Source organism: Onthophagus taurus, chromosome 2 (assembly GCF_036711975.1).
Source record: "Onthophagus taurus isolate NC chromosome 2, IU_Otau_3.0, whole genome shotgun sequence".
In the NCBI taxonomy this organism is placed as follows: domain Eukaryota; kingdom Metazoa; phylum Arthropoda; class Insecta; order Coleoptera; family Scarabaeidae; genus Onthophagus; species Onthophagus taurus.
This window is the reverse complement of record NC_091967.1, coordinates 6,590,929-6,613,153: the sequence shown is the minus strand read 5'-3', so window position 1 is coordinate 6,613,153 and position 22,225 is coordinate 6,590,929. Positions and strand designations below refer to the sequence as shown.

The 22,225-nt window shown below is 30.7% G+C and overlaps 2 protein-coding genes across 2 annotated transcripts; one reads left to right on the top strand and one right to left on the bottom strand.

Annotated features, from left to right (window-relative positions):
• Nucleotides 1-247: 247 nt before the first annotated feature.
• LOC111427181 (large neutral amino acids transporter small subunit 1) lies at nucleotides 248-12,838 on the bottom strand. The gene is made up of 8 exons (XM_023062180.2): nucleotides 12,541-12,838; nucleotides 9,188-9,434; nucleotides 7,997-8,122; nucleotides 5,447-5,540; nucleotides 4,169-4,213; nucleotides 3,708-4,032; nucleotides 3,574-3,648; nucleotides 248-3,517 (listed from the first exon to the last, which is right to left on the bottom strand). The coding sequence occupies exons 1-8, from the start codon at nucleotides 12,727-12,729 to the stop codon at nucleotides 3,197-3,199; spliced, it is 1,422 nt and encodes a 473-aa protein (XP_022917948.1). The 5' UTR covers nucleotides 12,730-12,838; the 3' UTR covers nucleotides 248-3,196.
• A 5,461-nt stretch (nucleotides 12,839-18,299) lies between these two features.
• Nucleotides 18,300-21,979, top strand: LOC111427609 (uncharacterized). Its single transcript, XM_023062834.2, has 6 exons — nucleotides 18,300-18,775; nucleotides 18,835-19,031; nucleotides 20,416-20,761; nucleotides 20,822-20,974; nucleotides 21,178-21,310; nucleotides 21,362-21,979. The coding sequence occupies exons 1-6, from the start codon at nucleotides 18,543-18,545 to the stop codon at nucleotides 21,821-21,823; spliced, it is 1,524 nt and encodes a 507-aa protein (XP_022918602.2). The 5' UTR covers nucleotides 18,300-18,542; the 3' UTR covers nucleotides 21,824-21,979.
• The last annotated feature ends 246 nt before the right edge of the window (nucleotides 21,980-22,225 follow it).

Sequence of the window (22,225 nt, the reverse complement as noted above, 5' to 3'; positions counted from 1 at the left end):
TTTTTATCATATTTTCATAATCTAATAATTGCGCGAACAGAGAATTTTGTCGCAATGCAAACCGAATACGAGCATATTGATACGAGTTGATCCTTATTTTTGGTTTGGGAGTTCGTTAATTTCCTCACGTACGTTATTTAAACTTTTTTAAGATCATTTCATAACGCGTTCCGAAATTCTATTTAAAAACTGGGACAAGTTTTTATTTATGTAAAAGATATGGATAAACATTTTAAATGAAAACAAATTATAAGCTTTCAAATTTATTTTCTTTTTTTCATTATCTTGTACATTGATGTGAAACACAAAAATAAATTTTTTATAATAAATTTGTTTCAATTCTGATCAAATTTAAATAACTAACAAAACTACCTGTAGGAATTAGTTTACATTTTACTTTTATTGTCGAGTTTTTTAGGCAACTTTAATTAACACCACAATCTACAATCGATTTAAACTCGAACTCTTCAAGATTCACAAATCCTTTTTTAGCACAACGCTTCGTTTTACAATTTCTTTTACACATTAACAATACGAAGAATTGATTCAAAATAAAACAATACGATTTTCGTTTTTATATTTTGTACTATAAGTACAGAGGAACTGACAAATAAAACAAAGTTACGTAATATGATACAGAAATATTTCACGTATTTTTAAAGGGAAATATAAAATGTTTGTCTTAAAAGTTTAAAACTAGTGGTTACTTGAAACTAAATTCTTTGCGGAAATGGGCAGTATCTTGTTGGGTTATGAGTCAAGATCAATATTGAAACTTGATCAATATTATTCAGATAATGTTAGTATAAAATATAAGATTAAGATAAGAACTGGATGTTATTAAATATTTGAATTTAGCTTATTTTTTGTTTGTTGAAGTTTATTTGTTGGGGCAAATTTTTATTGAAATTTATATAATTAGTAGATTTTACATTAATCAAATTGAGACAAATTTGAAAAATATATGTTGGTAAACATTGATATATAAAGTTCCATCTTCAGCTTGGGTTGGATTCCCGGACCTCTACCCTGTGCGGTTTTAGATCAGTTGTTAAATGTATTCACAAATGAGCGATTCTGCTTCAGTAGCTTATTCGTGGGCTAATATGAGATTGCATTATTGAAGAGATGATAGAATCATAACTTACATTGCTTCGAGCGAACCTCAACCCGATCCTGTTTTTCAAACTTCGTCAAAAGCAAAGATGTTATAGATGTAGGTAATAGAGATTGAGATGTGGAAATGAACGAAGGAGTATGTTATGCAGATAGATTTGAAACACGGTATGTATAGAAAGGGCAAAGAAAGTTGTTTGAAAACTTTTTTAGGAAAAGACTTTAAAAGGTAGTATAGAGTACAAAAAGGAATAAGTAATAACAGGAAGTCTGGTCTGACTTTGAAAATGAGAGAAGCGTAATCATTTTAAACTGAAAAATGCATAAAGTTGCAGATGAAGATCATCAAGCTTCATTGTTAGAATCACCATTATGGAATGTACTATGACAAGATTTTAGAGTAGACATACAGAGTTAAGTAAACTTCATAGCTTTAGTGGTAAAGCAGAAATCCTTGGAAATTAGAGAAAACGGCGTATGTTGGCCGATAACGGCTAAATCAGAGGAAATTTAAATAAGTGTGGTACTCTATACAACAGAGATGGATCTACTTCGTGGAGAAACCCAATTCAAAAATGGGGCTAAAGTATTAAATGACTGAAAATCTATAGTGTACATAAAATTAAGTACCTAAATAAGGATAAAGCATATTGAGGTTCTAACGTTCTCATGAGGGCAATGCCAAAGAGGGGTACGATAATAAGAAAACGAATAATGGTCACCAGCTTGTCAGATTGTTATACCAGATTGTTGGCGGTAAGACCGGCTATGCTGTATGGGGCAGAATGCTGCGCAGACACAAACAGATGTTGTAGCAAAGCGCTCTATCTAAATAACTTATCTGAACTCCAAACCCAAGACAGAATGCCGTAGTGCAGAAATATTTTGAGATCCAAACCCACATAAAGTGGGAATGAGCAAAGAACAAGATGAAGAAGTAATAAACAATTGGATTCAAGAATCAAACACTCACATCAAATCAGAAACACTTGCAAGAATTGGAAAAGAGTAACAGATTGGTTTACTTATAGCAAAAATGGGTAGTAAATATAGTAATGCACCGCAAGGTGCGTTAATAAGTATGTTGGTACAACATGGTATGAACCAAGGAACTACGCCTGGAATATGTTACAAAAATTCTGGCCCAGAGTTCATTTTGATTGTGTAGGATCTCTCGAAAGGAAAACGTGGAAAAGGAATTGAAATTGTAGAAATGAGACATATTAGAACAAATTTCTAAGTATTTACAATAAAATATGATTAAATTTAGATAGATACATAAGAAAAAGATTTGTTTGTTACTTTATGAGGTGTATTTATTACAAAGAGTTCTATTCGACTCTTAAACGATTTTGATATAATCAGCGACTCGGTCTTGTTGAATATTTAAAATCCTAAACTGTTTATTTATGTGTTTACCGTTTCTTCCATTACCTTTTTAGTCATTTTCTTACTTTGATCTGACCAAATCTGCACAGATACGAAAATACCTAAAATATCTCTAACACAAATAACTCCTAAACGAATAGAAGTAGAGGAAGATATTCAATAATTTAAAACTTAAAAAAAACATTTGTTCAATTTTAACAAATTTCTCCGCACTTTGTTGATTTTAACACCAACCTCGTATTTTCCCTAATTATAGATTGCAATATGAGCCAAATTCAAATATTGCAAAATTAAAACAATATTTCTACACATACTCACAATAAGATTATTAAATGAATAAAAATCTTAAGATCATTTTAGTCCCAAGTAAACAATAGGTCTTAATAATTATTATATCTATTTTCGTATTAAACTTAACCACTAAACTTATAAAATAGATACCAATATAAAATTTTATTATTGTTATTTATATCTAAAAATACGTTACAAGTACAAAAGTGGAAGGGCTACATAAATATGTTCTGCTATATTGACGAAAAAACGTTATAAAACAAAAAAATATTTTACTATTAAAACTTAATTATCAATCTTTGGCATATACTGAGTTGGGATTGGTTCGTTTTGTGTCTTTATCAGTTGTGGGGAAGCCAAATACGAAATGAAACAAAAAATTAATCGGATATGTGGTCATTTACACTTTGGCGGATTTTGCTTTCCCAACGACCATCAGTAAACGTTGGAATGTTATCGTAACTCCGTAAGTTCCTTTAGCGAACCATTGCGGTTTATCTTTCCAGAGGATAAACACGAAATAAACGGGAATGGATGAAAGAATCATTAACAAACCAATACCCGTTTCGACGGGACTCGCAATCATAGGAACGGCTGTTACAAAAGCCGTTGCTAATAAATAAAGAATTGGCCAAATCAAATTCACTTTAATTGGACGTTCCAAATTAGGTTGTTTCCATCTTAACCATGGTAAACAAAGAACTGATACTCCTATACTCAACTAAAAAAAAGTAACAATTTAATTAAATTAATTAAAATACAAATTAATTAATTTACCCAAGTAGCAAATCCAACATAATTAATTAATGCGAATATATCAGAACTTGTAAGATACAACATCGATAAAACAGCCTAAAAATATTTCGTTATTAGTAAATATTTTCATTACGCAAATTTTAATTCAATTTTACCATGACTAAAACAGCTGGTGCTGGTGTCATTCTCTTCTGTTGGATCATCGTTAATAATTCGGGCATTTGTCCTTCACAAGCGCCTGAATAAAAGAGTCTGGACGATGTTAAAAGGATTCCATTAACAGCTCCGAATGTGGACAAGGCCACAAAAACTGGAATAGTCCATGCCATCGGTCCGAATAGAATGTTGGCAAAACTAACCGCCACAGCTTCTGAACCGATCACTTCAGCAGGCGATAAAGTTGTGTAAAACGCCACGTTGGTGAAGACGTACACGACAGTTACTAACGTGCAAGAAATTGCGATAGCTCTCGGAAGATTTCTGAAAAGAATAAAAAAAATAAAGTGCAATTATTACAAAAAAAAAGAAACGATTGTATTTGCAGTAATTTGGTTTCTGTTTCTTTTTATTTTAATAAAAAAATTTATTTATTTTTATTGCTTTGATTAATCTATACCTAACTGGGTCTTTCAATTCTTCTATGATGAAATTGAGGTAATTCCTGCAAAAGAGAAGGCATTACTTACTGATTTGTGTTAAAAGAAAAAAATTAAGAATAATTAAAATTAAAATAAATAAGGACACGAAAAAAACGTATATTAGTTGCCCATTTTATCCTTCTCATATTCAAAACAGTGTAGATATGAATTAGACAAATTTGTTATAGTTAATAAAAATGATATCAAAAGAACCAAGTACGATCAAAAAAAAAAATTAAAAGTTTATTAACGTAATAAAAAAAGTTAATTGGCGTTTTGTTCCAAGCCATATCCAGTAGTAAATTGTATAAAAAAAATAATAATTAATAAATTGAGAATTAAATTAAAAGATCTTTTTTTTCTAAATTTGAAATTCTAACCGAAGATATTTTTAGTACAACTGTTATAGCACCACAAATATTTATCCAGGTGAACTACCGTATTTTCTCGAATCTAATCCGCACCCTTTTTACAAATTTTGTATACTCTAAAATCAAATGCGGATTACAATCGGATGTGGATTACATTGGAAAACCAACTTTTTTTACCATCATTGCATTTTTAAAATCGAGGTGCGGATTAGATTCGAGTGCGGATAAGATTCGAGAAAATACGGTAATCTTTCTTGGTTCCTTCTAACCGTACTAAATTTTTCAACATCATCATTTTTTTATTATTCTATATAAGACCCAATTAAACAAAAAAAAAATGAATTATTTAGATCATAATGTCAAGTATAACACTAAAAATGGTAATTTTGTTTAATTAATGAATCAACTTCAGAAGACCCTGTGCCGTATCCTCGATGACTCACACTGAAACCCATTGTATGAAGTAAAGAGAGGATAAATTCCGTCACGTGGAAGTAAATAACCCCGCGCGTAATCTCGCCTTATTCCTCAAAATGTCAAAACTCATCGTGCTTTAAAAGCTGATGCAATATCCATCAAACGCTCATCACCAAAGCGTTTGAAAAAAAAGTTTTTTTTCTTTAATAATTGCGGTTTGCGGTTCAATAGAAAATAATTTTACGTCCGTCTACCTTATTATCCAACTATAAAATTCCTTATAAAATACCAGGAACTCCATGGCTGGTACAATTTCGAACCAACCGCTATCAAGGTCAAAGATTTCTTTCCCCCTTTTTTCCTTTTTTTTTTTTAGCTAACACCGAGTGTTCCTTTCTTTATCGTTTTTTTACGGACTGGTTCAATTGTGATGGAAGGAGGGTAGTGGTGAAGGGATTCAGAACTTACCAGCCATTGTAAGCGAACAGACCAGAGTAGAAGGACAATGCTATCGACGTGATTTCGGTTTTTGTATTCGTAAAAGTAAAATGCTCCGTTTTACCTAAGAAAGAAAGAAATCAATAAAAGAGAATACTTAATAATTCATTTAGAAAACAATGTCTCAATAGCAGTAAAAAAAAACTTTATTCGTTAAAAAATCGTTTTAAGATTTTTTTAAGTGTATTTATAAATAAATTAAGCTTTTATAGGATCGTAACGAAACGTTTGTTAATTAATTAAAACGTTTTGTTTGTGTTGATTCTCAAAAATATCATAAAAAACATATCATTAAGGTTAGTTTCTTTTTCAATTTTGTATTTAGATTCAAATTGCAGCACGAATTCGAGTGGGGTCAACATTCCAAAATTTGATGTTGTGGAGTAATACAATGTTAGATGAGAGAGGTGGCTATAAGTGAATCGTTTTTATTGAGTAGTTTTTAGATACTTTATACAGATGACAACTTCTCGACGTTCCAGAAATGGGAGCAGTAAAAGAGACCCTACAGCACTGCTCCAATCATTGCTGTAGTGCCTGGCTTAATCGACTGGAAATAGCTGAGTGACCACCATCATATAAGAACTTGATACAAAGATATTGTTTTTAAAATGTAGATTAGGAGAGGTTTTGTAATTTTTTGGAAGAGAGCTTATAGGCAGGAAACTGATATGCATAAAATAGGAACTAGGTGAAACAGTGACATAAGGAGTTAACTTGAGTATGTGAGATGATCCTAATCGGTCTCCAGTTGTTAAAAACAACTTTGAATTGCAATGACCAGTTAGCATGGTGTGAAAGAGAGTTTGGAATTAATCTGATCAGGTTCGAATTTTCAAGAAAAATTTCAGCAATAACCCTAGCCGAGTTCGAAACTGCAAGAAATTGGTTAAAACTACTCTGCCAAAATTCTAGGCTGCAAGATGAAGTCTGTAATTACATTGACAGGACTTCAATCTTTAAGAAAGTCAGGAACCACGGTTACCAAAGTCTAAACAAGAAGAAAAGATCTGGAGTTCAGACAGTAAGATTGGTAGATAGTATGTTGAACTTGTAAGTGAATTGAATTGTTTATGGTTTTGTCACTGAAAGTGTAATAAGTGACAACACAATGGTAACCACATAACCTATGAATCATAGACTAAGAATATTAATTTGGTTTTATCCTATGTGATTATATTAAAGTGGGATAAAATGTTTCAATTTCAATTCCGAGGGGATATTTTACCGTTTTTGCGGCTCTATTGCAAAAACAAGTAATCTTCGTTACATTTCCCGAGTTGATTGACTTCGCAAATAGATACATTTCGCAGAATTTGCTAAATGCATGGAGTTGATCGTCGAAAAAATTAAAGCCTCGAAGCAATCACCGAAATTTTTATCGCTGCAGAATCACGCTCCACCATTTATGCCATTTTAGGTGTTGTTTTGCTCTCACTCAATTTTGTCTCACTGCAATCCTTAGATGTATCGTGGCAAAATAAATATTTTGGTAATTGTATAGAAATCAGACACATCCAGACCTAGTTAGATCTACACTGGGCTTGGCATTGTCACCATGAAATATTAAAGCCTAATTTCTTGTTATGGGAATTCCTCTACATATTCAGACATTTTTTAAAAATTAAAGCGTCGTTTCGGATGCCCCTGAAGTTGGTTCAATCTTCCAGCGTAAATTATTATTATTATTATAAGCGAATACATTTGTTTGTTCTTGATTTGTCTGTTGCTCCTTTAATCCTTCGAGATCTTTACTAATTCCTTTAAATTACGATTTAATAGCTTCACTAAAGTTTTCTCCTCTTTTTGTTGTTTCTTCTCGTCTCCAACACGACGCTTAACTTCTTAATGCTTTGTTCTGTTTGAATAGTTTCAACTTTAATACCCACCTCGCAATTTTTTTTGTTGCATTGAATTTTTCTCATTTGGTTTTTCTTTATGGTTAGTAATTCTATTCAAGAAAGAGATTTTATATTCTTCGATAAATATTACATAATATGTTGTGTAATTTACAACAGGTTTTTCAGTTTGTATACGTAACTTTTTATAATCTGGATATGAAGTCAGCGATTGTCAAGTCGGCAACAAATTTTATCTTAGTGTATGATCGCTTACGTATGCTTTTCTTTACTTCTTCATCTAGATTAAAAAGTTTTGGGGATTCTATGCATACCATAACCAAAATAACGGCATATTGATTTCTACATTTCAGTCACTAAAAAGGACAAAGCACTTTCAGATTTAACTAAAACAAGATATCGCGAAATATGACGTTTTCGCTTAACATCAACTTAATATAATTTTTCGGCCAAAGTGGAAATACAAACGTAACATTATTCATGGACAAATTTTAATGATTTTAATATCTTCCACTCTTCTATTAAATGAGTGCCTAATTAATTTTTAATAAAAGTATCTTTTCGTTATTGAGACATTACGTTCTACATTACGTTTACGTTCTAATATTTTTAATAAAAAAATACGATTTAGAACTAAACCTCTTACATCCTTTATACATACCTAAGGCTAATTGATAAAATCCAGCTGCAATAATTACAAATAACGCTGCTAATTTTGCATAAGTAAAAACATCTTGTACTCGTGTTGCCCATTTAACATCATAACAATTTACAAAAGTTAAAACACCTAAAACAAAATGACAATAATTAAAGATAAAATATAAACAAAACCAATTTCTTTTCAGAATCTATTATGAGTGAATGAATGAATTCATGCATAATCATTAAAACGTATGATCTTGACATCGAAGAAAAGAAAAGAAACGTAGTTAATCGGCGCGTGTGGATTATAAATGTGCTTGGGTCGTGGTTATCATACGTGCAAACGAGCCGGTTTAACGTAAGCAAAGAGCAACAAATAACTTATTTTCTACGACAGCAACACGTGAGTTTTTCTAAAAGGAAAAACAATTTATGAAAATAATTTTTCAATAAAACGAAGCAATAATTCGAAAACAATTCAAATTTATTCCTATGATCCATTTTTACGTTTGTGGGAAATTCAGATTGTATAATATGAACTTATAAATGAATAAGTAGATTTAAAAAGTGAATTAATAAATTTTTATGTTTGTTTTGACTCTCGACTTATTTTGATGTGATTAGTATTTACGATAATCTTTTTAATCTTGTTAATCAAATTGTTTTTGTTATTAAATATCTATATTTACATTTTGCATATTAATAGCTTGTTTATTTATGGAAATAATTTGGAAACAAAGAATTTTTTAACCGCAAAGTTTTTGTGGTTTTTATCATTCTCATATCATAAAATGTCTTTGTTCATTTTGCTTTTATTAAAAAGATAATTTTTATTTTATTACATTAAATTATTGAGTTTATTTGTTTTAATAGGTTTAGAATTTAAGCATTGAAATTGTGTTCGTCGTAAAATAGTGTGGAATCTAAACGATACGCTACAACAACAGAATAAACACAACATTTCGAAAAGAATGCTGGTCTGAGATAACGGAAATCGTTAAGTAATTGGCCCGTTCCACATTTTATTGGTAACGATTAGACAATATACTACTAGAATACAATAGAATCTTTATATTCTTTACCCTCGTTGCAGCGAACGAGATAAAATAAACCAACCGAGTTACAGTAACAAGAACAAATAATACTACTTCGCGTATCGAATCAAATACTTGTCGAATAAATTTAAATAAAAAGATTTTCTTTTTCTTACATATACAACAGACTGCTAACATTCTTGCTGCATCTTCTGGTGGTTGACAATCGGGAAAGAACGGTTTCATAACGTAAACGCTAAACGTTAAAGCGACAATTGCTTGGGAACATGGTCGAACTATCATACACTCAATCCATAATCTTATAAATGCTAAAAATGGTCCAAATGTTACCATTATGTAAGCGTAATCGGCGCCACTTTTTCTTATCATCGTTCCTAATTCTGCATAACAATAAGCTCCAACCTGAAAAGAATCATCAATAAAACAAAACTATAATCAATGCATTTTTATCACTATTAATTTATATTAAAACGTCAAAAAAGAAATTTTTAAATAATATGTAACAATGTTAATAGTAAAAGTAACAACAACCTTCGCTATATGGGAGATTGTAAAAAAGGAAAAAAAATGTCGCAAGGCATCAGGTGATAGATTGTTATCCTTGAAAATCGCCGAATTCCCGTTGCATAAATAATAAGGTGGCCGCGTTGCTTGTATACTTTCGACACGTGGTGCGTTAGTAATCGTATGAAAATGAACTTGTATACGTTAAGAAACCGACACGTTATGTAAGTACAGTATCTATTTACCATCTCTCCTGGCTACCTGTGTGTATGCAAGAGATCCGATCGATCGGTGTAAGCCGAGAAACCTTTCGATTTCAATGAGGTGACCCCGTCATGGTCGAGAATTTCAGTTGAAAAGGTGTTTATAATAGCAAAAAATACAGTACTTAAGTACTCCTTAAGTATTCAATTTCATATTAGTCAAAAATTTATTTAGTTTTATTATCTATAATGATGTATCTTTCGCAAAAGTGTTTAACGTTTCGGATGCTATGTTCAATCTTCTTCAGAAACAAGTTGGAAGTGAACTTGTTTCTTGTCAGTTCGTAGGTATCAGTTCTTGATTTCAGTATTTTGCGGATGATCTTAGAGTTTCGTGGATGTTTCCAGTGTCCAATTTTTAAGTGCAGTATCCATAGTGATTGGTATCCAGAAATTTGATTCTATTTCCATAAAAATTAGAACAAGAAAATAGTGATTGGTTCCAATATCTAGAGGATGATTCCAATACGCAGTTGTTGGGTGTAGTACTCATAGAGTTTGGTCCAGTACCCAAAAGTTAGATCCAGGTTCCATGATGATTAGAACCAGAATATAATGTGTGATTCCAGTATTCTGTGGATGATTCTAGTATGCAATTGATATTCCCGTATCCATTACGGTGATTTGTTCCAAAATGGGAAAGTTAGATACAGTACCTAATTTTTCAGTATTTATATTATTAATTTCATTCTTGTGGATGATCCCAGTATCTATTGGATGACTTGAATATTCACAGCTTGCCTCCAGTGTTCATAATCATTAGTTCTCTACTTTAGCAACACTATTTTTGTCACACACTACGTGGACGTTTCATCATCAATCTAAATGATTCCGATGTTTATCCTAACTTAGAGAGATGATTCCAAAACTGACTTAATCTTATAAAACAGTAATAACCAAAGTTTTCAAATCATAGCTTTACCAACTTGAAACTTGAATAGGAGGCCCAAATTGCCGGTTTAAAACGATTCTTATTTTTTCCATGTATAAAGTTTTTTGATATCTTCAGTCATAAACGAGTATTATTCAAAATACTTTTTTAGGTAGGAGACTACAACCTTCCTATTTTTAATTTTTAATGACCGAGACGAGAAATTCAACATCTTGGTCAATATTTACGCTTATTAATTAATTCAGTTATACAATTTTATTTATTTTTTTGTAACCTTACGTTAAAAATAAGACTTAAAATCAAGATTAAATGAATACGAAATAATTAATAAAAATACCATGGAACTAATAGAATAAAGCAGCTTTTGTACTAATTACGCGGAGCTTTCAAGAATCCTATTGCCTTGAAAGCCAAGCAATCCCAAGAGAATTCGAGAAGTTCCATTTTCTACGAACAGGAAATGTTGGTGGATCTGACGTCTCATTAATTTGAAAATTGAAATGAAAATGGTCGGCATATATTTTTTTGTATTATCTTATATAGGTTATCTCCAAAATTATGCTTCTACAGCTTCTAATCTATTGTTAGGAAAAAAAGTATTTTTAAATAACTTCAAGTTGAGGCGATCTTTTCGAGTAGGAATTTATACGCGGGTTCCGGTTTAAAAAAAATAACCTACTCCCAAATTGAAAATAACACAAACCTTTTAGAAAAATTTTGCGCGTTTTAAATTATAATGAACATCGTATTTTTTAATTTTTTTTTATGGACAAAAAGAGTTTATGTTTGCATAAAAATTGAAACGTTGCGTAACCCCAGCATGTGTCCTCCTCCTGTTTAATAAATTACATTTTTTTTTAAACACCTCGTCACATCACCAAACATACATTACATACAAAAGATCAGAGATAATTTTTTATCGCCCTTAGCGACAAATTTTAGAAGATTTACTTTTGTGATGACAATCGATACAGAGACATTTTTATTGCATTATTTTTCACTTAAACCATAAATCTTTTAAGATTATTTTATTTTACTTTTACATGTTTAAAGGTGATCGGTTCATATTTCTCTACCTGAATTTCTGTGGTCCATAGAAATTCCAACCCTTCAAGAACAGATGACGCAACAATTTGAACTCTGACCTCACCGCAAACCTACCATATTCTTAGGGCGTTGTGACGCACTACTAAAATGACCCATTTCGTATTGTACACTCGAGATTAAACATTATACATTCAGGATATGTACGCGTTTGTGTTTGAGTTAGTCATTTATAGTTTTCTCACGTTTCTCGATAAAAAAAATAATCAACAATCATGTAGTTTTCGTTAATTATTATAGTTTATCTTAATGCCAAGAAAAAATATCGTAATGAATGGTAATAATCGGTCAATCTCAATTAACAATAATTGTTGAATACTTGGTAGAACTGGATAAACCTGTTGTATGTAATATAATGGATTTTTACGTTTAATTTTGAATGAATACAAAGCTACTTATTTATCATATACTTTCAAAGAATTTAACGTCACAACATTTATTGGTGTTAAAATAGAATTTTTGTAACATAATGAGGTTTTAACATAAAAACTTAAAGTTAAATAAAAAGTATGTGGTTTTAAAACCGCATAAGTTTTTAATAAAGTATTATGAAAAATCACAGTTAAAAATTTATTTAATTTATTATTGTTCTAAGTCGAAAAGAGAACCATTTTAATTGTTTTATTTGTATTGACACGAAAGTTCAAAGATTATCATAAAAAATAAAAATTTCAGTTCGGACCTTTTAACCTCATCCTTTTTGCAGTACCACCAGAAAAAAGAATTTTTGTATATTTTTGCTTACCATAGAAAAAATTCCGGATGCAATCCAAACAATTAGTGACAAATTAACACTACCGGTGTGCATTAAGACACCGGCAGGTGACACGAAAATCCCCGAACCAATGATGCTGCCAACAATGACGGTGATGCCATTAAGCAGCGTCATTTTTGGTTTTAGGGTAACCTCATCTTCAACCTTTTTCTCATCCATTTCTTCAGAACTAAACCGACGCGAACGACGACGACGACGAAAGAACCGCCGAGCGCGAGTGACTGCGACTTTGAAATGCGCGTGTAGTTTTCGGCGTCGACGCTTTTAAAATTGAGGCGCCTCTTCACGTTGGCGCAGGTCCCTCTCGAAGCGACTCACAACGATCAATACTCATAGTCCATTCTTCCCATACGTTTTTGCCCACCTTTTACTACTCAATCCTTTTTACTCTTACAATCAAAACCAATTCAAGTTCGTAGTAAAATTTTTCTATACAATTATGTTACATTTTTTTGTTTTGTGTTTCTATTTATACTAGGAATTGATTGTTTTCCGTTAAATTACTTTATTTTATGACGTTTTCTTTGACAGGAAAAAATTTTTTGTTAGATTTTTTCGTTATCAACACAAACATTTCTCTTTATCTTTGAGCCCAAATCTCCTGATATGGTTAACTAAGCTTATTATTTCTTTTATTTACAAAAAAAATTCAATTAAATTCGTGTCGAAATCCTTCATAATCCAAGAAAATCTCCCTATCACATTACACACTCATTAGATTTGGTTTGATTATTGATTTCTACTTAAACAAATATTGCTACATTATAAAATTACTTCATCTCAATGCATTAAAAAGTAACATTCCAAATAAATCAAATTAACGTCACATCGATTTGGATTGATTTGATTTTCTTTTTATTGATAACAATATTTTTTTAGTTGATTGATTATCAACAAAGATGTTAACTTTAAGGACTTTGTACTTAACTCAATAATTTATTTGAAGTTGTGTTTTTAAAAAAGGGCGGTGAACCATTCGAAAATGATATATTCAAACACCACGCGGTAATTGCAACTCTAACACAGAAAACTCTCAGCCTTGAAATAACGTTAAGCAATTGCACCTCGTAAAGCTCTTTCAAACCAACGAAGCACTTAAAAAAGTTATTTTAAAAATATTTATTGGATAAACGTGAAACGACATAAAAGAAAATATATACTTCAATAATTCAACATTCACAGAATTGGTTTTATCATAATAATTATTATGAATTTAATGGAAAATAAAATTGTGTTTGCGAATTGGTTATATTGAGTAACAATTTCTAATCCTAATCTAGATAATTATTTATACTTTCTGAAATTGAAAGGGTAATAAAGCCGAATAAAAACAATCATCAATAAAGAAAAATATTGGAAAAAAACTTCATGGTTCGCAAATGGTGACCGTCGAGGTGTGTCGTTACAAAAATGCCAAAAGAACTGGCGCACAATACATTCTAGAGCACGAGCGTGCGCTAAAAAATCTTGAAAGTGCTACACGTAATTGATCCTTCAAAAAAATTACCTAACCAAAGTTATGTATCTAAAATAGTAATGTGCACTAATCGGATTTCTTTCGTTATATACATATATCAAGAAATAAATATAACAATCAAAGCTCTTGTTATACGAAAATTATAAACAAGATTGAAATAAATACAATATTAAATAATAAACGTAAATATTTATACAAGAATTATTTTAATAAAAACTTTTTGCCAACAACAACTAATTGTAAGAAACTGACATCAGTGGTGTATACTCAACTTTATCGAATTTTTATATGGCACTATTACATTAACAATAAGAGTATTTACAAAAGTTCATACATAGATGATGAAATACTGTGTTAAAAAACGACACCAACATTATTCAAGTATGCTACTTCCGGTTAACTAATAAAGATCAAAAGAGTATTTTTTACTTAAAAATCATCAAGTAATCCACGTTATTGGGTGAAATATGTAATTTTTTAGTATTTCTAGTAAAAGAAATTATCTCAAGAACGATTAGTTTTAGATCTTTTAACCAAAAGTACTTTTTTCTGTAAAATCCATAAAGGAATTCAAAAATGTCTTCCAAATTATTATTTAATGAGCGCCGTATACGTTGCAAATAATAAATTAAGATAATTATACTCAAATTTCACAGATTTCAGAATTTTTTAGATATCCAGAAATTATCTGTCCATATATCTTTCAAAAGAAAGAATACTGCCTTTCTGAATGGTTCGAATCCCAATAGCAAACTCCCTAAGGAATCAGAAGTGAAATGACTGCACTGATATATTTTAATTGATGTTAAGATCATTCAAGATTATATTTTGAACAATCTAAAATTAAAGATGAGGTTAACCTAACGCAATAAGTTGTGGTTGGAATGATCCTGTAGGGAATGGAAATTTATTAGAAAATCTGACTGAGGTGTGTAATCTTTTAACATCCAACTTAAAGATGAAGTTACAGTTTGAAAAGCAATCAAGTAAAATTTAGGTATTCTTAGATTGCTGATAAGGTTGGGTTGAAACATTTATGAAGAATGGTGTTGATTAGAGACATTCTTGTATTTTGGAATGATTCAATTCTAGATGGGATTACAATAATCTAATCTGATTTAGGTATTCCTGGACGACTTAGGAGGATGGATTGGAACATTGACTCATTGAAAATCTAATAGAACCTGGTTGAGGTGCAACATTTTTTGATAAATGTTGAGGCCATTCCAGATAAGGTTACATCTTGAAAAACAATTAATTCGCAAAGAGGTATTTTTAAGTTGTCAATAAGTTTGGGTTTAAATATTATCATTCTTATTGTTAGATTAAAAAGAGATTAAGTTGGCGCATTGGGTTACATTTAACATGAATGAGGCTGAGGTATTCTTGAATTGCTTATGAGATTGAATAGAAACATAAGACGTGGTTGAAATACGATATTTTTTGATAGATGTGGAGGTCATTCCAGATCATTCAAGCTCATGACTAAAGAGTGGAGTGAAATGAATCTCTCACTTTTCAGTTGTAAGAACAAATTTTGTAGTGTTTCCAACCCAACCCAACCCAACTGATCAAAACCATTGAATTTTCTCATTAAATCTTCTTTCACCAATATTTGAGGTTAGGAACTTGATATGCAGGCGTTGCTTTTACTAGCTTGTTTGGGCTTCATTTTCCTATTTTTTCATGAAAATACCAATAGATTTAACTTTTCTGAGAAAAGTCATCTTAGAAACTTAAAAATAATTTCCAGGATTTTCTCTTAGCCACTTTAGTTGTTAAATTTTTTACCACAAGTGTCTACAAGGAGTATTTTCCAAGATATAGTACTTTGCACGCTTATTTGGCCACCCTGTACAAACTAGAAATCAGTTCTCTATTAAACTTAAGAGTTTCATTCCACCAAAGCATTTGGATTGGGAAGACTTAAGTGAAAGTAATAATTTCTTACATATAAAATATAAAGGATCATAAACACAAATTATATATTTTGAAATATTAAATATAATCGTATCATAAATTAATATCAAGGTAACCTAAAATTCTAACATAAATCGAGATAAATACAAGATAAAAATGACAAGATTTTATAACAACTTACACGTTCTAATCAAACATACCAAATTGGGTATCAAAATCTCCGATCGAAAATCATCTCGAAATTCCAGTTGCAATTGGGTTAAATTCGACAAAGACAAACTGGCGACGAAATTTCTTTTAAACGATAACATTAAAATACAGCGTGAAAAACAAACAAATAAAAAAATATCAGCTGACTAAAAGTAATAAAAAAAATGTGTTCTTCCACTCCTTCTCGATATTGGTTACATCATCGTCTTTGATGACCCTATCAGCTTGGTTCAATTTGATTAAAATGTAAATTAACATAACATTAAGAGGCGAAACGCTGTTGACGCCTTCTCGTATATTAATGTTGTAATAGCAATCAAAAAAATGACTTAATAAAATTATTGGCGTGTTTAAAAATAGTCCCTCGATGTGTTTAATATTTAAATTCTTTTCAAAGTTTACTTACGAATTTATTGTTTGTATAATAGATTTTTTTGTTCGTGTATAAATAAGATTTTTGTTGTGAAATTTGGAAGGATCTTTAAAAATAACTGGGATGATTCAAAAATTAAACTAAATTGGATCAAAATTGAATTAAAACGATCGTTATAGGCGGTTACAGAAGTAGATTCACAACACAACAGAAAAGTACAATACAATTTAGCGCCCCAATTATCAAGACTAGACGTAAATGTTTACTTCCTCTCATTCTTCGTGGGAGGATCTTGTAAATTCTTATAAATAATTAGGTCAAAAAGAAATTAAGTATTTAAAAATAAATATTTCTTTTTTTTTCAACACGTTATTTATTGCAACAACAAGGCAATTACGTTACCGAAACCCACAATTATTTTATAGTGAAAGGATCAAAAAGAAACCAATTTTCCTTCTCATTTAAATGTCGAAAGAGTTTTAAAGGTAAACGTCATGGTTGCTTTAAATCCATAAAAAGACAATAAAAACAGGAATTAGAACGATCTCGCTTGATTTAAACGTTCTACAATCTATCAACGACTTGACCTTAAAATTGTTGTTTTATTTTGATTACACGAGCATTAATTCTGACGTAATAAGGCATTTAATATGCTTGCTACTTTTCGCTTTGAACAATATTCAAATTATTTAGCTCCATCTTTTAATTACAAACAATTTTTAAAATTACAGGATTCTGCAATTGTAAATGAAGTTGCCTAACTTGCAAAATATTTAATTCGAAGAATAGAAATGAAAACGTTGAAACGAAGAGAGATTTTGTGCCGTGAGGCAAAAGTTCCAGATGGACCGAGAAAGAGTCAAACAATATTAAAACTTTCAATGACCTACTCTTTTAACAACTTTTGTATTAACCGGTTAAATGGTACCGAAAAAAATGATAAATTCGAACCGATTATTTTAACCACGATATTTTAATTTCAATAATCGGAATTTCACGATTTTTCTTTTATATAAACATTTTATTTTTCAGGTACACTCTCTCTCTCTTCTTTCGCTTATTTTAGCACGCGCCAAGCTTTCGTTTCATTATTTTCTCTTAGAAAATCTTCTAGGAAGTTGTAATTTTGAGTTTCATTTCGAAGAAATTCAATTTTGTATCATCAACAATCAATCAAGTGTTAAATGAAATTGTTTTGATTTAATTCGTAAGTGATTCGTTTGAGTCTGTTATAATATATGGAACTTTGAGCTTCGAAATTGAAATGAGACTCACGTTGAAGCAACTTTTACTACTTATTCGCCTCGAGATATGTGTAAACGGGTTATGCGCTGGATTAATAACCAATATATATCTAAAAGTGGTTTCCCTTACAAATGCCGACATTGGAGATTTCGATTTAAATCCAACATCTGCTTAATTAACTTCATTCATCACTAAAATACATCATATTTTTTTTAACTTTTATACTTTCCATTGCAGTTTTAGTAACTCAGTACAAAGCACTTGTAGCTTGTAATAAACACCACAAATACGATGTAAATTAATCAACCGTGATTGTTTGACAAGTTTATCAAATTTCAAACCACGTCTTATCTAGGTTGCTATTTCATTTCAATTCTTTTTTTTTTAATGAAATCATTTCAATCCATTTCTCTTTCTATAACCACAATTACTTTTTTAACCATTTATTTTTCTACCCACTAAAAGAATTGACGAATAATAATGGGAAATGACTGGATTCAATACTATATTATCTTGAAGATGAGAATCTCCGAAACAACCGCTCCCAACCAACAACACAAGAAAAAAAGTGTGTTAGTGTGCCATCCATCGTCGTCGTTGCCAGAAACATCTCGCCTTGGAAGAGAAAGATTTTCGCCTCTCCACCTTGAAACTCTCTCTGTTCACTATCACGGTATCACGACTTCTTCTTCAACCGGCGTTTACATCGGGATTCATTCGTTTCGCGTCATCTGATGGACGAAGAAGATGAGGGAATCCGTCGAGAGGATACGGAAGGAAAGGGCTTCACCGACTAGTCCTAGGTTGATTTTAAGAAGAGTCCTCGTTTTGGCAGAAGGAAGACAATACAGAGAAGCTTCTGCTGTAATTTCAAAATTAGGATCCGTGGGTTTGGTTAGTTTAGCCAGCGAACTTCCTTTGGATTTATTGGTGGAGGGACTTCCTCATTCCGCGCAGTTATTGGAAACACTTTTTTCAAAGTAAGTAAATTTTTTTGTAATAAAGTGGCCTTTTTAATTGGATGCTTGAAATTTTTAAGATTAGTAGCTACTGGACAGAGGCCAAATTTAAATGCGGAACCTGTTCTGTGGCAATTGGTGAGGTTGTTCGCTTTGCATGAAGATCCTGGGTTGAAAAGTAAATTGGGAAGATTGGCACAAGTTCTTTTGGAGTTTCAACCGGAGTTTTTTCGCGTTTTGAGTTCTAGAAGGAAAACTTTAGAACAAGCTGTTCAAGGTAAATATAAATAAAAACCTCTGCTTTTTACTCTCTCTATTTTTTACTGGCTCTATATGGCCGCCAATTTTTAGTAATGACTCTGAATACAATCCAATATTATTTACTGTCTCTAAGTAACTCAGCAATGAATTTTAGTTGCTATCTATACCATTCATTTAATCACTATTTTCTGATCAACTTTTACCAGAGCAGAACTTCTTGTATTCTTATAAACGTTGCAGTCTTGGCATTGATTGTTCATATTGACACCGTTAATCCTAATTCTCATCCATTCCATTCCAACTTTTCTATGGAAATATATTTTTGTATATTGTATCTTAAGTGAAATTCACTGTATATCAAAAAGGTGCAATCCCAAATACAAGATGATAATAATCTTCCTTCATTATCTAAATCCCTGACAGCCATATTTAAGAAGTTGCAAACAATAGGTTAAATAGATGGTTATTATGAAAAATAAGACTATAACTAGAACTTCCGAGTTTCTGCCCTTTGTTTATTAAAACATTGTTTGACGTTTCGGATGCCACGATGAAACATTTTACAGAAACAAGTTCAAAAGTGACAAGATGGAAATAATTACTCTAGTACATCCTTTAGAAGTCGTTCCTTACTCCCCAAACTGTCTTTGTCACACAGTTTTCTAGTTTCTTAAAAATTCGCTCATCAAATTTGCTCATTTGCGAGAATGGTAGCTCGTTGTCCCAATTTTAATTTTATCATTTGATGTTAGCTGGTGAAATGTCTTAAGAAATCCACAAACCTTTGTTTGCCTTATTTTCAGATGACAAAAGTATCAATCATGAGTCGTAGCCATAAATTTGGTTCTAAGGATTGGTTTTGAAAGCCATTTCTTCAAATACGATAGCTTTTAAACTGTTAAACAACATCAATTATATAACTTTCAATAATTTGTGTACTTTAGTGTATGTTTGATTGCATATATTTCAATAATTTTTAAATCCTAACCAAAAAAAAAAGAGTATCTCTTCAAAATTCTTACGTAATGACCCATGACATCATTTTAAATATAATTTGTGTTTAATAAGCTCAGAGAAAAAAATTATAAATAATTGTCTTATTTAAATAATTAATCAACAATTAAAAAATCCTAAGCAACAGAACAATATCTTATCAAGCTTCAATCTTTGTGGTTTTTAATAATGGAAAATCCGAATAGTTTTCCACATTAAATAAATTTAAATTCAACTTGTATTATAATTATCTGATGTTGACGTCAACATTTTAGAGGTCAAACAATAATAAAGAATAAATTAAAAAGTTTATTACATCTTAAATTTGAATTTTGGTTTATTAAAGGTATTTATTTATTCAACATTTTGAACAAAAAAGAGTAACAATAAACCGATTGTATAAATAGGTTTGGGTTGTCACGGATTAACACAAACGGCCTCTGGTTTAACTCATTTACATGCCGCTCTGAAGTCCGAACTACAAAGGCACATAGAAACATACAAAGCGGTGTTACATCGCTTGGACGAACTTGGTTTATGTACAAACGATACCAAGAAACCAGTTGATGCGTCCCATCAAAGGTTACTATCGTTACATCACAACGAAGTTCAACAAAGATTAATCGATAATAAAACGATTTTAACATTAATGGATAAACCAGCTTTACAACAATTAAAACCTTTAATTGAAATGCTAATGGAGAGAGTGCAAAATGATAAGGAAGCTTTATTTTGTGTATCACAATTAAAAAGGTGACACAAAAAAATTCTTTGTTTTTTGGTTATAATTTATTGATTTCTTTTCTTATTTAGAATGCATTCTGTTGTTGAAGACCGCCCGGTAGCTCAATTATTGATGTGTTTTTCAAGGGCTTGTTCGTCCGTTTTGGAATTAATGCAACTACCAGAGAGTCCATGCCACTCCGACGGATATCATTCCGAACCGGAAACGGATGCAGATAGAGAGTAATATTTTTCGCTTATCTAAAAAAATGTTGTTTACGTAAATTGAATCGTTTAAAAACCGGATTTTCAGGCACCGATTTTTTATATTTTGTAGTGAAAGGAATTCTTTTGTGGTTTGTTTTAAAGGTTACCATTAAAAAAATTAACACGAAATACTCTTAATTAACATTTTTACTTATTTTTCTTAATTTATTTTTTATTAGAAAAGATGCAGTTGGAAGATTTGCCTCTCTTTATTATCAAAGTAGACCAAGAGCATTGGAATCTTTAGATGACCTCCCGGATTTAACACACGCCAATCAATTAAAATCAAAAATTCTTTTTTCAGTAGTTGTGGTAAAAACTAAAACAACGTATCCAATCATCATTATAATCGATTCATTTTAGCTTGCTTTTAGGACATGTCGTCATTTAAAAGACACAAAATTAAGAGAAACATTCCGAAATCTTCACATTGACGTAAGAAACTCATCTGCAAATTTACTAAGGTCAACGATAACGAAATGTTTTGCAACAACATTCGATACGTTCCCGTTAAGCGAAATCGAAACCCAAATTCGCAATTTGGTTTGCGACACTCTTCAAGAGTACAAATGTTTGGATTCGTGCGAAGGATTGCGAAGATATGTTGCGGAAGTTTCACGAACAGTTTGGTTTTTAATCAATCAAGATCCACCTTTTGAATTAGAAACCAATTTTACGATTCCGACAAAATTTAGACCCGATTTACATCTTAAACATCATTCTTCTGATAGAACGTCTGATAATGTTAAATGTTATTTGTGGCCAGCTTTAATACAATCGGGAAATTGTGTACATAAAGCTGTTGTTGTTACTGATGGAGGATAAAAATTAAAATTATTTAAAATTAATTTAAAGTGGGGTTGGTGTAATTGTTATTGTTTATTTCAGCCATACATATTTATATTATTATTTGCTTATTGTTGCATTTAAAGTATTATTTTATATTGTTCATGTTTTGAATAAATTTTTTATTTTCTCGTATGATATCAATATAATTCAAACTTAAACATTAATTAAAATTTGAAGTTTAAAATTACAGAGCTCTTTTTTATTGCTCTTATTTTTATTGGTAATAAAGAAAAAGCGGGGAATTTGAATCAAATCAAAACTTTAAAAAATATGTATATATTGATTTAAATTATTAAATTCTAAAGTGTATAAAAGATTATATTTCAAAACGAAATTATTTATATTTAATTTTTATTATAAATCATAATAATTTATGGT

Bases quoted from the DNA above. Each gene is read 5' to 3' on its own strand.
- LOC111427181 (XM_023062180.2), bottom strand. From the start codon at position 12,729: ATGGATGAGAAAAAGGTTGAAGATGAGGTTACCCTAAAACCAAAAATG. The intron at 5,541-7,996 runs GTATGTATAAAG...TTTCTTTCTTAG, and splicing joins ATTTTATCAATTAGCCTTAG to GTAAAACGGAGCATTTTACT. The intron at 4,033-4,168 runs GTATAGATTAAT...TATTCTTTTCAG, and splicing joins GAATTGAAAGACCCAGTTAG to AAATCTTCCGAGAGCTATCG.
- LOC111427609 (XM_023062834.2), top strand. From the start codon at position 18,543: ATGAGGGAATCCGTCGAGAGGATACGGAAGGAAAGGGCTTCACCGACT. The intron at 18,776-18,834 runs GTAAGTAAATTT...GAAATTTTTAAG, and splicing joins TTGGAAACACTTTTTTCAAA to ATTAGTAGCTACTGGACAGA. The intron at 20,975-21,177 runs GTAATATTTTTC...ATTTTTTATTAG, and splicing joins GAAACGGATGCAGATAGAGA to AAAAGATGCAGTTGGAAGAT.